This window comes from Pseudophryne corroboree, chromosome 9 (assembly GCF_028390025.1).
Source record: "Pseudophryne corroboree isolate aPseCor3 chromosome 9, aPseCor3.hap2, whole genome shotgun sequence".
Lineage (NCBI taxonomy): Eukaryota > Metazoa > Chordata > Amphibia > Anura > Myobatrachidae > Pseudophryne > Pseudophryne corroboree.
The window spans coordinates 176,090,453-176,106,238 of NC_086452.1; the positions used below are offsets into that span (position 1 = coordinate 176,090,453).

Here is a 15,786-nt window from a genome sequence, read left to right on the forward strand (position 1 = left end):
TCTTCCATTGGAGCCTTCTTGGTTTCACACCAAGACACATATTTTCTCCAAATATGGTGGTAATGCTTAGACGTTACCCCTTTCCTGCCCTGAATAAGTGTGGGAATGACTTCTTTTGGAATACCCTTTCGGGCTAGGATCCGGCGCTCAACCGCCATGCTGTCAAGCGTAGCCGCGGTAAGTCTTGATATACGCACGGCCCCTGCTGCAGCAGGTCCTCGCGAGGAGGAAGAGGCCGAGGATCTTCTATGAGTAACTCCTGAAGATCTGGATACCAAGCACTCCTTGGCCAGTCTGGGGCAATGAGAATCGCTCAAACCCTTGTTCTTCATATGATTTTGGTATCAGTGGAAGTGGAGGGAAGACATATACCGACCGAAACACCCACTGGGTCACCAGTGCATCCACTGCTATTGCTTGAGGGTCTCTCGACCTGGAACAATATCTCTGAAGCTTCTTGTTGAGACGATATGCCATCATGTCTACTTGAGGAACTCCCCAAAGACTTGTCACCTCTGTGAAGACTTCTTGGTGGAGGCCCCACTCTCCTGGATGGAGATCGTGTCTGCTGAGGAAGTCTGCTTCCCAGTTGTCCACTCCCGGAATGAAAATTGCAGACAGAGCTCTTGCATGTTTTTCTGCCCAGATGAGGATCTTTGTCACCTCTGCCATTGCTGCTCTGTTTTTCGTTCCGCCTTGACGGTTTATGTACGCGACTGCTGTTACATTGTCCGACTTGATCTGCATGGATTGATCTTGAAGAAGATGCACCGCTTGTAGAAGGCCATTGTAAATGGCTCTCAATTCTAGCACGTTTATGTGGAGACAGGTTTCCTGACTTGACCATCTTCTTTGGAAACTTTGTCCCTGTGTGACTGCTCCCCAGCCTCGGAGACTTGCATCCGTGGTTACTAGGATTCAGTCCTACTAGGATTCAGTCCTGAATCCCGAACCTGCGTCCCTCTAATAGGTGAGAACTGTGTAGCCACCACAGGAGCGAAATCCTGGCTTTGGAGGACAGGATTATCTTCTGGTGCATGTGCAGATGGGATCCGGACCACTTGTCCAACAGGTCCCACTGGAATACTCTGACATGGAATCGGCCAAACTGTATGGCCTCGTAGGCCGCTACCATCTTTTCAAACAACCGAATGCATTGATGGATCGACACTCTTGTTGGTTTCAAAATTTGCTTGACCAGTCTCTGGATTTCCAGAGCCTTTTCCACTGGAAGAAATACCCTCTGTACTTCTGTGTCCAGTGTCATCCCCAGGAAGGACAATCTTGTCGTCGGTTCCAACTGTGACTTTGGAAAATTCATGATCCAACCGTGACGTTGGACTACTGACAGGGAGAGTGCAATGTTCTGCACCAACCGTTCCTTGGATCTCGCTTTTATCAGAAGATCGTCCAGGTAAGGAATTATATTGACTCCTTGGGGTAAATTTACTAAGCTCCCGATTTTGACCGAGATGCCGTTTTTTCATCAAAGTGTCATCTCGGTAATTTACTAAGCAATAATCACGGCAGTGATGAGGGCATTCGTAATTTTTTGCAAGTCCAAGAAAAAAATTACGAATGAATACACCATCGGTCAAAACGCGGCTTTTTAAGTATGAATCTCGGTAATTTACTAAGAAGTGCAAAGCAAAAAAAAAAACAAACACTGCCGTGAAAAATTACAACTCGTAAAAAAGTGCTTAAAAAAAACAGACCTGCTTTTTTTCCCCGTGATTGGATAGGCATGCAGGGATCCATGAGATCCGTGCATGTATATCAGTGGGAAGGGGTGGGAAAGTTGTTATTTTATTAAAAAAAATTGCGTGGGGTCCCCCCTCCTAAGCATAACCAGCCTCGGGCTCTTTGAGCCGATCCTGGTTGCAGAAATATGGGGAAAAAATTGACAGGGGTTCCCCCATATTTAAGCAACCAGCATCGGGCTCTGCGCCTGGTCCTGGTTCCAAAAATACGGGGGACAAAAAGAGTAGGGGTCCCCCGTATTTTTAAAACCAGCACCGGGCTCCACTAGCTGGACAGATAATGCCACAGCCGGGGGTCACTTTGATATAGTGCCCTGCGGCCGTGGCATCAAAAATCCAACTAGTCACCCCTGGCCGGGGTACCCTGGGGGAGTGGGGACCCCTTCAATCAAGGGGTCCCCCCCCCAGCCACCCAAGGGCCAGGGGTGAAGCCCGAGGCTGTCCCCCCCCATCCAATGGGCTGCGGATGGGGAGGCTGATAGCCTTTTGTGATAATGAAAAGATATTGTTTTTAGTAGCAGTACTACAAGGCCCAGCAAGCCTCCCCCGCATGCTGGTACTTGGAGAACCACAAGTACCAGCATGCGACGGAAAAACGGGCCCGCTGGTACCTGTAGTACTACTACTAAAAAAATACCCAAAAAAAGACAAGACACACACACCGTGAAAGTAAAGATTTAGGCCCTCATTCCGAGTTGATCGGTCGCAAGGCGAATTTAGCAGAGTTACACACGCTAAGCCGCCGCCTACTGGGAGTGAATCTTAGCTTCTTAAAATTGCGACCGATGTATTCGCAATATTGCGATTACTAACTACTTAGCAGTCTCAGAGTAGCTTCAGACTTACTCTGCCTGTGCGATCAGTTCAGTGCTTGTCGTTCCTGGTTGACGTCACAAACACACCCAGCGTTCGCCCAGGCACTCCCACCGTTTCTCCGGCCACTCCTGCGTTTTTTCCGGAAACGGTAGCGTTTTCAGCCACACGCCCCTGAAACGCCGTGTTTCCGCCCAGTAACACCCATTTCCTGTCAATCACATTACGATCGCCGGAGCGATGAAAAAGCCGTGAGTAAAATTACTTTCTACATAGCAAAGTTACTTGGCGCAGTCGCAGTGCGAACATTGCGCATGCGTACTAAGCGGATTTTCATTGCGATGCGATGAAAAATACCGAGCGAACAACTCGGAATGAGGGCCTTATTACCTACATGCACACAAACATACATACATACTTACCTTATGTTCACACGCAGGTCGGTCCTCTTCTCCAGTAGAATCCAAGGGGTACCTGTTGAATAAATTCTACTCACCAGATCGCGGGTCCCAGGGTCCTCGGGGCATCCATTTGTAATCCACGTACTTGCATAAAATAAGAAAACGGAAAGCCGAGCCACGAACTGAAAGGGGCCCCATGTTTTCACATGGGACTCCTTTCCCCGAATGCCAGAAACCCACTCTGACTGATGTCTAAGTGGGTTTCTTCAGCCAATCAGGGAGTGCTACGTTGTAGCACTCTCCTGATCGGCTGTGTGCTCCTGTACTGAGTGACAGGCGGCACACGGCAGTGTTACAATGTAGCGCCTATGCGCTCCATTGTAACCAATGGTGGGAACTTTCTGCCCTGCGGTTGACCTAAAGTGACGTCACCGCTGAGCAGAAAGTTCCCACCATTGGTTACAATGGAGCGCATAGGCGCTACATTGTAACACTGCCGTAAGGTAAGTATGTATGTATGTTTGTGTGCATGTATGTAATAAATCTTTACTTTCACGGTGTGTGTGTGTCTTGTCTTTTTTTGGGTATTTTTTTAGTAGTAGTACTACAGGTACCAGCGGGCCCGTTTTTCCGTCGCATGCTGGTACTTGTGGTTCTCCAAGTACCAGCATGCGGGGGAGGCTTGCTGGGCCTTGTAGTACTGCTACTAAAAACAATATCTTTTCATTATCACAAAAGGCTATCAGCCTCCCCATCCGCAGCCCATTGGATGGGGGGGGACAGCCTCGGGCTTCACCCCTGGCCCTTGGGTGGCTGGGGGGGGGACCCCTTGATTGAAGGGGTCCCCACTCCCCCAGGGTACCCCGGCCAGGGGTGACTAGTTGGATTTTTGATGCCACGGCCGCAGGGCACTATATCAAAGTGACCCCCGGCTGTGGCATTATCTGTCCAGCTAGTGGAGCCCGGTGCTGGTTTTAAAAATACGGGGGACCCCTACTCTTTTTGTCCCCCGTATTTTTGGAACCAGGACCAGGCGCAGAGCCCGATGCTGGTTGCTTAAATATGGGGGAACCCCTGTCATTTTTTTACCCATATTTCTGCAACCAGGATCGGCTCAAAGAGCCCGAGGCTGGTTATGCTTAGGAGGGGGGACCCCACGCAATTTTTTTTAAGGATTTTACAGTGTTTAATTTAAAAAAAAAAAAAAAAAATGAACCCCAGCACGGATCACACAGATCCGGCCGAGATTCATTGTAAAAAAGTCGGCAGTGTTTTGCTAATCACTGCCGTAAAAAAAAAAAAAAAAACACGAATGACATCGACATCGGAACAAAAGAAAAACCCGAATACGGCAGCTTAGTAAATCCGTCGTAACAAATTCAAAAAGTTGCAGTTTTACACTTTCGATGTCATTCGTGATTGAACTTTGACCTGAAACGGGAAAATACGAATGTTAGTAAATTTACCCCCTTGTTGTCGAAAGAGGACCATCATTTCTGCCATCACCTCGGTGAATACCCTCGGTGCCTTGGAGAGTCTGGAACTGGTAATGGCAATCCTGTACCGCGAATCTCAGATAAGCCTGATGAGGAGGATAAATGGGAACATGTAAGTAAGCATCTTTTATGTCTACTGACACCATGAAGTCCCCTTCCTCCAGACTGGAAATGCCTGCTCTCAGAGATTCCATCGTGAACTTGAATCTTTTCAGGTAAAGATTCAGCAATTTCAGGTTTAAAATTGGTCTGACCGAGCCGTCCGGCTTCGGAACTACGAAGAGGCTTGAATAAAACCCTTCTCCCTGTTGTGACACGGGAAAAAGGACAATGACTTGATCCTGACATAATTTTTGAATTGCAGCTGTTACAACTTCTCTGTCCGGAATAAATTTTAACGTAGTCTCCATTTTGCGGCCTGCCGTCTCCTTCAGTGAAGCCGCCCCCGGTGCAGGGAGAATCACCTTTTTAGTTAATCGTGACAGGGCACTGTCTAAAACGGTGGGTGACTCCCACCTTTTCCTGTCCTCTGCAGAGAAAGGATAAGCAACCTGAATTCTTTTGGGAATCTGAAACTTCTTTTCAGGGTTTGCCCAAACTCCCTCAAAGAGAGTATTTAGTTCGTGAGAAGGAGGGGAAAGTTACATTTAATTTCTTTTCCTTACAAAAATAAGCCTTCTCCTGAGGTAACGGAGGGGCTTCCGTAACTTCCAAGATCTCCTTTATAGCAACAATAATGTATTGAATGCTTTTTGCCAACTTAGGATCTATTCCCCTGGAATCACTAGTGTCGACACAGGAATCAGAGTCTGTGTCGGTATCAGTTTGTACTATTTGTGCAAATGGCCTCTTATGTGACCCAGAGGGATCCGCTGTGGATGATAAGGCAGAACTATGAAAAATCACATCTTCCACTGATTTTCTCCAATTTTCTGCATGAGACTCAGACTTATCCAATCTCTTACTATCACGTAATTCTTTCACCCATTCAGGTTCATGGTGTGTCGGCAATGCCATCACATTACAACTCTGTGTCCCTAAAATGGCTCCCTCAGGTGAAGAGCTCCCTGCCTCAGACATGTCACACACGTGTACAACCACACCACAGACACCCCGGGACTTATAGGGGACAGACCCACAGTAAAATCTGTTAGAAGGACACAGATAGGATTTGCCAGTTCACAACCCAGCGCCAGCAATAAAATGTCTGTGAAACATAAAAATTTCACTGAGCCCCCCCCTGTTTTGCACCCTGATACTTTGTTCAGCAGTGGAGGAGGACCAGGCGAGAGAAAATGGCGCAGAGCAGTGTGCTGGCTGACTGAGGAGGAAGCCCTGTCCCCGTAATGGTGCTTTTCCCCTCAGACTTTCAGATACTAATATTTATACTGGTGGGGGTAGGACAGTGCCACAGCAACTTATGCCCCTTATCTGCCAGTTTTACAAGGATAAATGCTGCCCAGGGTGCCCCCCCCCCCCGGCGCCCTGCACCCTGCAGTGCCTGTGTGTGTGGGTAGCATGGCACGCAGCGTTCCCGTCCGCTGCGCTGTACCTTTCAGCCATCACGATGCCTGAAGATCCTTTCTACTTACGCTCACCTGTCTTCTGACTTCTGGCTCTGTAAGGGGGGTGACAGCGGGCTGTTGGAGAGAGCACATAGCCGCAGTTAGCATTCAACACCCTTCAGGAGCAAATGGTGTCCTGTCAGCCAGAAGCAGAGCCATGAACTATTCAGGAAGTTGGTTCCTACTTCTGCCCCCTAAGTCCCACGAAGCAGGGACACTGTTGCCAGTAGTCCTCCCTGAAAATAAAAAAAACTAATATAAGTCTTTCAGAGAAACTCAGTAGAGCTCCCCTGGAGTGCATCCAGTCTGCCTGTGCACATTTCTAAAACTGAGGTCTGGAGGAGGGGCATAGGTTCACACCCTTGAAAAGTCTTAAAGTGCCCATGGCTCCTGCGGAACCGTCTATACCCCATGTACTGAAGTGGACCCCAGCATCCTCTAGGACATATGAGAAAGATGTGTTGAGCAGGAAGCGCAAAACAGCCTCCCCTAGCCCTGCCAGGCTGCCTCCCTCAGTCCCCCTCTAGGTGTAACTGTCAGTGCCGGAGACACTGAACAGAAATCTGCTGACCGCCGGGTTCCCGAGCGCCGGTAACATAACCGCATCCCGTTACAACGTAACTGCATCACAACATACCTGAATAGACTGTTGTATATCATCTCCACTGCTGGATTTGATCCCACTGAAGGAGTCAATCAAACCATTTGCATCAACCTGATCTGATGCATAAAGTTGTAAACCACCTGTGCGCAAAATGAAATTAGTTAAATTAAAAGCATGCTGAAAAAAAAAAAGAAATTGTAAATTGTATCCTAATACTGCATAACAAATGTATGGAAAAGTGCAATGAACAATGCTTTAGACGTGAGACAGTGAGATTATACAGTGGCTTGTGATTGATTCTCCCACTCACTCTCCCACCATCAATTAAAAGTGATAAACTACATTGATTTGATGGTTCTATATTACAGAACTGCTGAGCCCAGGATACCCGGCTACATGTAACAGCTCTACGAGGCTCTCACTAGCGACAGTGGACGTTATTAAAAAAAAAAATATTGTGCAGGTAGTTGTGCAGCTTTAAACAAATGCTTATGTCATCTTGTATAAGGCTGCCACTATAATTGTGTATAATACTGTACATAAAAAATATATGAAAATATACTTCAAAACCCACATGTCCTATTTCAATAATACCCCTTTCACACCGCACAAATAACCCGGTATCGACCCGGCATATTGCCGGGTCGACACGGGTCGGCATGCGGTGTGAAAGGGGCATTGCCGAAATCGCGGGTCGCCTGACCCGGTAATTCAACCCGGGAATAAAGCAGTGTTATACCCGGGTTGAATACCGGGTCAGTGGCTGCGTAAACGGGCTCCCGGGTCGATGCGACTCGGGACCCATTTACTAGATAGGGAGAGGCGGCGCGGAGATGATCTCATCTCCCAGCGCCACCTCCGCTATGGCAATGGGCCCAGCTTATTGCCGGGTCGGGAAAGCCTGCAGCAGCTGCCAATGCCGGATCCCACCCGGGAAGTACCCGCTTCCAATTCCCGAGTGGGATCCGGCATTGGCAGTGTGAAAGGAGTATTATTCAACACATTAAACCACTTTATCTCCTCATTATTATACCTCTTTTCCACCAAAAACCTGGGTCCGACCCAACCCGGGTCAGACACTGTTTACACTGCACCTTGGACCTGGGTTATTCCCAGGTTATAGCTCCATTTACCTTGAACTCCTGTCTGTCCTGCATGTCACTTGCTTGATGTAGATTCAGCAACTTTTAAGCTCAACCTGCTTCGGATAACCCAGGTCATGCCGTTTACACTGCAACGTTACCTTCCCGGGTTCCACAGTGATCGTTCCTCAACGCAAGTTAAAAAGGGTATAAGTGATTTTCAATTGTTAAGGCTGAGACTGACAAATCCAGGCAAAAGCAGTCTGGGAATCCAGAGGAAAACATTGCAGCATTGGTGTGAAGATGTAAATAAGTGCCAAATGGTAGGTAAGTGGCTGCTTAAGTGGATTTGTCAGCCTCAGCCATCCTGCATCTACAGTATCCAGCAGCAGATCCACAGCTTTGCAATTCACCCTGCTTAAGGAGTATAAGGATCCACATCATTTCTGGACTGGTAATGATCCCTAACGGGAAATGGCTCAATTGGACTGATAGCATATTTTGGGATGTAAGCAGTATATTTATTTACATGAGTGAATTAACCAGAGTGGAATTGCCCGCCTATATAATATCAGTGGCAAACGCAGGATTTCTAGAGGGGGGTTTCTAAATAAAGTCCACAATCTCCCACTCTGGAGCACGCGCGGGAGTCTGAGGGAGTGGTAGAAGAACCTAGTACCGACCCTGAACATTAATGTAAACATTGGTCTGTTTAAACATTGGATACTGCATGGAATACAGTACTAATAGTTAATGCTATAGATGGTCTATAGTATAGGCTGTATCACACATTTAAATAATATAAATAAGTGGTCAGGAAAAGATTAAACATACCATAATAAATAAATTCACAAACATAATATAGCCAGTACTGACCCTTCTAAGCACACATTCTCCCACTTCATGGTAAGGCTCCTGTTTCTTCTTCCTGTTAGCTACTCTCTGATCCAGTGCACTGACTGAGGACTCAGATCCACACCCACAGCAAATTTAGTAGATGAAGCTGCTATACCACTGGGCATGTGCAGCAGCTCTGCTCTGTCCCTTAAACTGCATGATATCGCTGTCATAATTTGAGCCACTAGCCAAGAGGAGGGTCTGGAACCCCCTCCCCCTGCATTTGCCTTTGAATATTGCACCTATGAACATGAATTTCTGTTTTCATTTATTGATGCTTCCATATGGAACATTTTTTACGTTTTAAATTATATTTTAATAAATGTTGAACATTTGTCCATACCAGCTGCCCTATTATACTTATTTAATGTGCATTATTTATCATATATTTATACATTAAAAGATTATTTTTATCTCACTAGGAAGGGGGCAAGATAAAGGAGGGTGACCTGCTCTCCCAAGATTATGCAAGTGTGGATTGCCTTTATAATTTCAGGAATAGAAATGATTCCATGCAATGCAATACATTCACATTGGTTCAATCAGCTGCCATCATGGAAAAAGATGTGCCTAATTAGACAGTCACATAATCCACCTGTCATGCTTGATAACCGTTCCAGTCCTTTATCTGTACTGTTTCCAAGAGCGAGAGTGTGAATAATCGCTCCACTGTTCTTAACTTCATTAAAACATTTGCTAATACCTCCGTCCTCTCCATCTGTTAACAATACAATTTCTGTGCCGTATGTGTTTCCATCAATAGCTTTGTTGACCTGCACAAACAACGTAAGTAACAAAATTCATTATCAAATGCCATATTTTCACTTTTTTGCCTTGCTGCAAAGAATACATCTGATTTGTGGTGTTCTGATGTTAGAAATTGATTTCTGCAAGAGGGAAGCATCAATTGAAGATCCCACGATCACTCAGCAATGGCCGCCAACTTTCTTCTTCAGCTCAACCTGTCTACCAAATTACATTACCGCTAGCTAGGATGCTGAGTTTACAATCCAGCTGTGCAGTAGGAGGAGGATGGTCTTTCAGACATCTCTCCATTTGGTGGTGCAAATATAAATAAATTCCCTTTATTATAGTTCCTAGTTATTACCCAGTTATTGTATATCTATGTTCCAGTTGATAACCTCACATTGTTATTGAATTTCAATAGCAATTTGAGGTAATCAACTGGAACACAGATATACTGTACAATTTCCTCATGTCCTAACCGCAGCTAGTGGTGTTGGACCTCCCTTGCTTTGTTTCTGCCCTGACCAGTGCTGAAAGTACTGTAGGGTGGTATAGGGTGGCGGCCCTCCACCCCAACGCAGCTGCTGCGGCCCGCCACCCCAACGGTCCGGGCACGCCTGCGTTGCCCAGACCATGCCCCCTAAACGGCGGCTAAATGCCGCCGGCTTGCCCCCTCCCTTCCAGCGATCGCTTCTGCCTGTCAATCAGGCAGAGACGATCGCAGGGCTAAGACAGCCGTCAGCTGTCTGCCATGTGCCGGCGCACTGCCATACCTACCAACTGTCCCGATTTTGGCGGGACAGTCCCGTTTTTCACGGTCTGTCCCGCTGTCCCACCAGCGGGTCGCAGTGTCCCGCGGGTGGGGCAGTTGGGAGATCCCTCCCTGTCACTCGCTGCTCTGTGGAGAGCAGCGGTGAATAAATGCTGTGCGTATGCGCACAGCGTCTATTCACGGCAGAGGGACAGGGGGCATGACCAGCACCTCTCACAGCGCTGTTCATGCCCCAAAAATGATGAAATGGGGGTGTGGCTTGTGATCGCGGCACTTGCCGCACGGCCACGCCCCCTTTCCGTTAGGCCATGCCCCTAAAACGGGCGCGCACCTTTGGCGCGCGTTGTTGTCCCTCCACCGCTGAGATCAAAGTTGGGAGGTATGCACTGCGGCGCCGGTCTGCTTAGTGGACCTTTTGAGCAAGTGCTATTAGAATGTGGTGTCAGATGCAGGCTTTGGCACTAAGGCATTAACATTTTTCCCTAAAAAAAAAAAAAATCTCTTGGAAATACAGCACCTCAAATCCTTTGCGAACTCCAGCACATATGTTTGTATCACCACTAGCATTGTTTGGAAGAAACTTTTTAAGCTGTTCACGCTGAAAAGTGTCAACAATCTTAACCGGTTGGGTCATAATTTTCGCATCAGTGGAGAAAACGACAATTCCAACGCTCGATCCAGATTCAACAATTTGCATGATGTAAACTTCAGAGGCTTGGTACATGCGGGAGATTCGATCGAACTGCACAGTAAAAGGGACAATTTTAAATGTTTTAAATGTTATTTAAATAAGGACAAAATAATGACTATATAAATTTCACAATATATTTTACCATGGTAATTTCTCTTACGTCCTAGAGGAAGCTGGGTTCCACATTAGTACCATGGGGTACAATGGCACCAGGAGCCATTGGCACTTTAAGAGTTTGAGAGTGTGGGCTGGCTCCTCCCTCTACGCCCCTCCTACCAAACTCAGTTTAGAAAATGTGCCCGGAGAAGCCGGTCACAGCTAGGGGAGCTCTCCAGAGTTTCCCTAGAAAACTAGAAAAAATGTATTTAGACTTTATTATTTTACAGGGATGCTGCTGGCAACAGCCTCCCTGCTTCGTGGGACTAAGGGGGGGAGTAGTGCCCGCCCTGCAGGGTCTGAGCCACTTACTCCGCTGACAGGACACTGAGCTCCTGAGGGGTCAGATCGCTCCCCGCCGCAGGGGATCGCTCGCCCCAGCAGCATGCCGCCACCTCCTTACAAAGCTGAAGAATCGGTGGCGAGTGTGACACCGACTCCCCTAGCAAGCAGGGAGTGTGTGTGAAGATGGCGGCAGCAGGGTAGGAGCGCAGTATTAACTGCGCTCCGGGAGGCACAGCGGTACATGGGCCCTCATTCCGAGTTGTTCGCTCGCTAGCTGCTTTTAGCAGCAGTGCAAACGCTAAGCCGCCGCCCTCTGGGAGTGTATTTTAGCTTAGCAGAAGTGCGAACGAAAGGATCGCAGAGCGGCTACAAAATAATTTTGTGCAGTTTAAGAGTAGCTCCAGACCTACTCAGTGCTAGCGATCACTTCAGACTATTCAGTTCCTGACTTGACGTCACGAACACGCCCTGCGTTCGGCCAGCCACGCCTGCGTTTCCCCAACCACGCCTGCGTTTTTATCTGGCACGCCTGCGTTTTTCCACACACTCCCTGAAAACGGTCAGCTGACACCCAAAAACGCCCACTTCCTGTCAATCACTCTGCAGCCAGCAGTGCGACTGCAATGCTTCGCTAGACCTTGTGTGACACGACATAGTTCGTTGTAATAGTACGACGCACGTGCGCATTGCTGCGTTTTTTTGCCTGATCGCTGCGCTGCGACCTAAATCTGCTAGCGAACAACTCGGAATGACCCCCATGGTGCGGAGCTGTGAGGGGCGCCCTGAGCCAGCGCTACACCCTACACCAGTCCCAAAGCCTGTCGGGTTCCTCGGATCTCAGCCAGCACTCAATCCTCAGGCCAGTATAATCAGTGGAAGAGCGGGAAGACAGCGCCATCTTGGGAGCGGAGCTTCTCCTCAGAGTGGACCCAACAGCGCCATTTTCCTGCCTGCACAGCGCTGATCAGGAGAAACAGGTCCCTCCACAGCAAATCCAGCTATCTGTAAACGGTACCAGGGGGTTGTAGAAGGGGGGGAGGCTGCAATACGACTGTGTATCCTATTAAGGTGCACGGTCAGCGCTGACAAGGGGTCTTCCTTTGGTTAGAAGCGCTGTGTGTGGGTTGGCTCCAATCTCTGTGTCTCTCTTGCCATTCTTGGGGGGGAAACTCTGTCTGCCTTCACCTGTGTGTGTGTAGAGTGTTTGGAGGTCTCCTTTAGCTATGTCCAAGGATACTGTGTCATATACTGCAGAGGATTTATCCTCCCAGGATGATCCCATTCCATGTAATCAGGATAGCACTGGTTTAGCACAGATTCCAGCAAGGGAACCTGAGTAGTTTTCCTTTATCAAATCTTGGATTTCTCAGATTTCAGACAGGGTTGCAAGTAATGAATCTGGAACCCAGGTATTACAGAACTCTATGGCAGTATGGCCCAATTCTGGCACCTCAGGACACTCCGCTATATACCCCCACAAACATGCGCTTGTTCATGTCATGCAAGATGATACGGATACCGCTTCTGACACCACAGACGGTAATGGGGATGTGTTGCGGGGGTCTGCCTCTCTTGCAAAGGGGGTACAATTGATGATAGAGGCTATCAGGGATTTGTTGAATATTAATGATACCACACCTGGGCAGGTTGATGAGGCTTTTTTCACTGAAAATAAGAAAGCCTTGCTAACCTTCCCTGCGTCAAAGGAATTAAATGCTATATTTGAGAAAGCATGGGAAAACCCTTAGAAAAAAATTCCAGATCACTAAAAGGGTCCAGGTGGCGTTGACCTTTCCCTGAGGAGGATAGAAAAAAATGGGAAAACCCGCAAATTGTTGACGCATCTGTGTCCAGACTCTCAAAAAAGGTGGTTTTACCTGTTCCGGGATCTACCGCATTAACGGAGCCGGCTGATCGTAAAATTGATAATACACTTAAATCAATGTACACCGCTTCGGGTGCCATATTACGTCCCATTATTGCTAGCACATGGATTGCAAAAGCTATAGTAAAGTGGTCAGGCACCCTACTTGAGGATTTGGATACGATGGATATGGGTGATGTTGAATTGTTTTTGCGTAACATTCACAATTCAGCAGGTTTTATGGTAGAATCCATGAAAGACCTGGGTTCCATGGCTGCGGGAATCTCTTCCATGTCTGTTTCAGCTCGTCAGGGACTGTGGCTGCGCCAGTGGTCGGCCGACGCGGAATCCAGGAAAAGTGTGGAGTCCCTACCCTACACAGGTCAGGCACTCTTTGGGGAAGCTTTGGATGTGTGGATATCCACGGCTACAGCGGGTAAGTCTCCGTTCCTTCCCTCAGCTGCACCTGCTCCAAAGAAATCCTTCTCTTCATCAGCATCACAGTCCTTTCGGCCTAACAAGCCTAGAAAGGCCAAACCGTCCAATACTTTCTTTAGGGGAGGTCGAGTTAAATCCAAGAAACCTGCTGCTGCAGGTTCCTAGGAACAAAAGCCTGTTTCAGGTACGCCAAAGTCCTCCGCATGACAGTGGACCGCGCGGCCTGGAGGTGGGGCCAGTGGGAGCGAGACTCAGACAGTTCAGTCACTACTGGGTATCGCCCGGCCTGGATCCCTGGGTGATAGATATTGTATCCCAGGGATACAGGCTGGAATTTCAGAATCTCCCTCCTCACCGATTTTTTAAATCAGGCTTGTCATTTCTACTGGCAGACAGAACTGTCCTACAAGAGGTTGTCCAGAAGTTGGTGGAGGCACAGGTCATTGTGCCAGTTCCTCCTCATTTGCAAACCACAGGTTACTATTCGAACCTTTTTGTGGTACCGAAACCGGATGGTTCAGTCAGGCCCATTCTGAAGCTAAAATCACTGAATCCCTTTCTAAAAGAGTTCAAGTTCAAAATGGAGTCTCTCCGGGCGTTGATATCAGGTTTGGAAGAGGGGGAATTCCTGGTATCCCTGGATATCAAGGATGCGTACCTCCACATTCCGATTTGGCTGCTGCATCAGGCTTATCTCCATTTCGCATTACTGGACTGTCATTTCCAGTTCCAGGCCCTGCCATTCGGCCTCTCAACAGCACTGAGGGTGTTCACCAAGGTGATGGCAGAGATGATGATTCTCCTCCGCAAACAAGGGGTGAACATCATTCCATATCTGGACGATCTGCTGATAAAGGCATCATCCAAGGAGAAGCTGTTGTAGTCCATTGTTCTCACAACCCACCTACTCAGACTCCACAGTTGGATTCTGACCCTTCCAAAATCACATTTGGAACCAACCCAGAGGTTGTCTTTTCGGGGGATGATCCTCGACACAGAAGTGCATAAGGGGGTTTCTTCCACAGGAAAAGGCATTGGTGATACAAACAATGGTCTGGGATGTCCTGAAGCCAGCCCGGGTGTCGGTGCATCAATGCATTCGCCTTTTGGGAAAGATGGTAGCCTCTTACGAGGCTCTCCAGTATGGGAGGTTCCATGCTCGGGCCTTTGAACTGGATCTCCTGGACAAGTGGTCAGGATCTCATCTCCACATGCACCAGAGAATTTTTCTGTCGCCAAAGGCAAGGATTTCACTCCTCTGGTGGCTCCAATTGCCTCACCTTCTGGAGCTCCGCAGGTTCGGGATTCAGGACTGGGTCCTTCTAACCATGGATGCGAGCTTCGGGGCTGGGGCGCAGTCACTCAAGGGGAAATCTTCCAAGGAAGATGGTCAAGTCTGGAAGCCGGCCTGCTGATCAACCTCCTAGAACTAAGAGCCGTCTACAACGGTCTTCTTCAGGCGGCCCATCTTCTAAGAGATCAGGCCATTTAAGTACAGTCAGACAATGTAACGTCGGTGGCTTACATAAACCGACAGGACGGAACGAAGAGCAGAGCTGCAATGTCAGAGGTGATGAGAATCATCCTCTGGGCAGAAAGACACGCGCTGGCACTCTCAGCAATCTTCATTCCAAGAGTGGACTACTGGGAAGCAGACTTCCTCAGCAGACACGATCTCCATGCAGGGGAGTGGGTTCTCCATCCGGAGGTGTTCAAGGAAATAACAGACCTTTGGGGGTTATCCCAAATAGATAGGATGGCCTCTTATCTCAACAAGAAGCTACAACGCTATTGTTCCAGGTCGAGGGACCCACAAGCAGTAGCAGTGGACGCCCTGGTGTCTCCGTGGGTGTTCCAGTCAGTGTACGTGTTTCTACCACTTCCACTCATTCCAACAGTTCTAAAGCTCATACGGAGAACAAGAGTTCAAGCGATCCTCATTGCTCCAGACTGGCCAAGGCAGGCTTGGTACGTGGACCTTCTGAATCTCTTGCAGGAAGAGCCGAGGCCTCTTCCTCTTCGGGAGGACCTGCTGCAGCAGGGGCCGTTCGCCTATCAAGACTTACCGCGGCTACGTTTGACAGCATGGAAGTTGAGCGCCTGATACTTGCTCGGAAAGGCATTCCGAAGAAGGTCATTCCTACCTTGATACAGGCTAGGAAAGGGGTAACGTCTAAGCATTACCATCGTATTTGGAAGAAATATGTCTCTAGGT

The 15,786-nt window shown here is 48.2% G+C and overlaps 1 protein-coding gene across 1 annotated transcript in view; it reads right to left on the reverse strand.

The window, feature by feature from the left end:
* LOC134957797 (calcium-activated chloride channel regulator 1-like) overlaps positions 1-15,786 on the reverse strand; it is a 141,387-nt gene that overhangs the window by 58,648 nt on the left and 66,953 nt on the right. The window contains exons 7-9 of the mRNA XM_063939965.1: positions 10,655-10,879; positions 9,214-9,391; positions 6,673-6,779 (exon numbers count right to left, since the gene is read on the reverse strand). Coding sequence (XP_063796035.1) covers positions 6,673-6,779; positions 9,214-9,391; positions 10,655-10,879 — 510 coding nt within the window. The remainder of the gene's footprint in view (positions 1-6,672; positions 6,780-9,213; positions 9,392-10,654; positions 10,880-15,786) is intronic.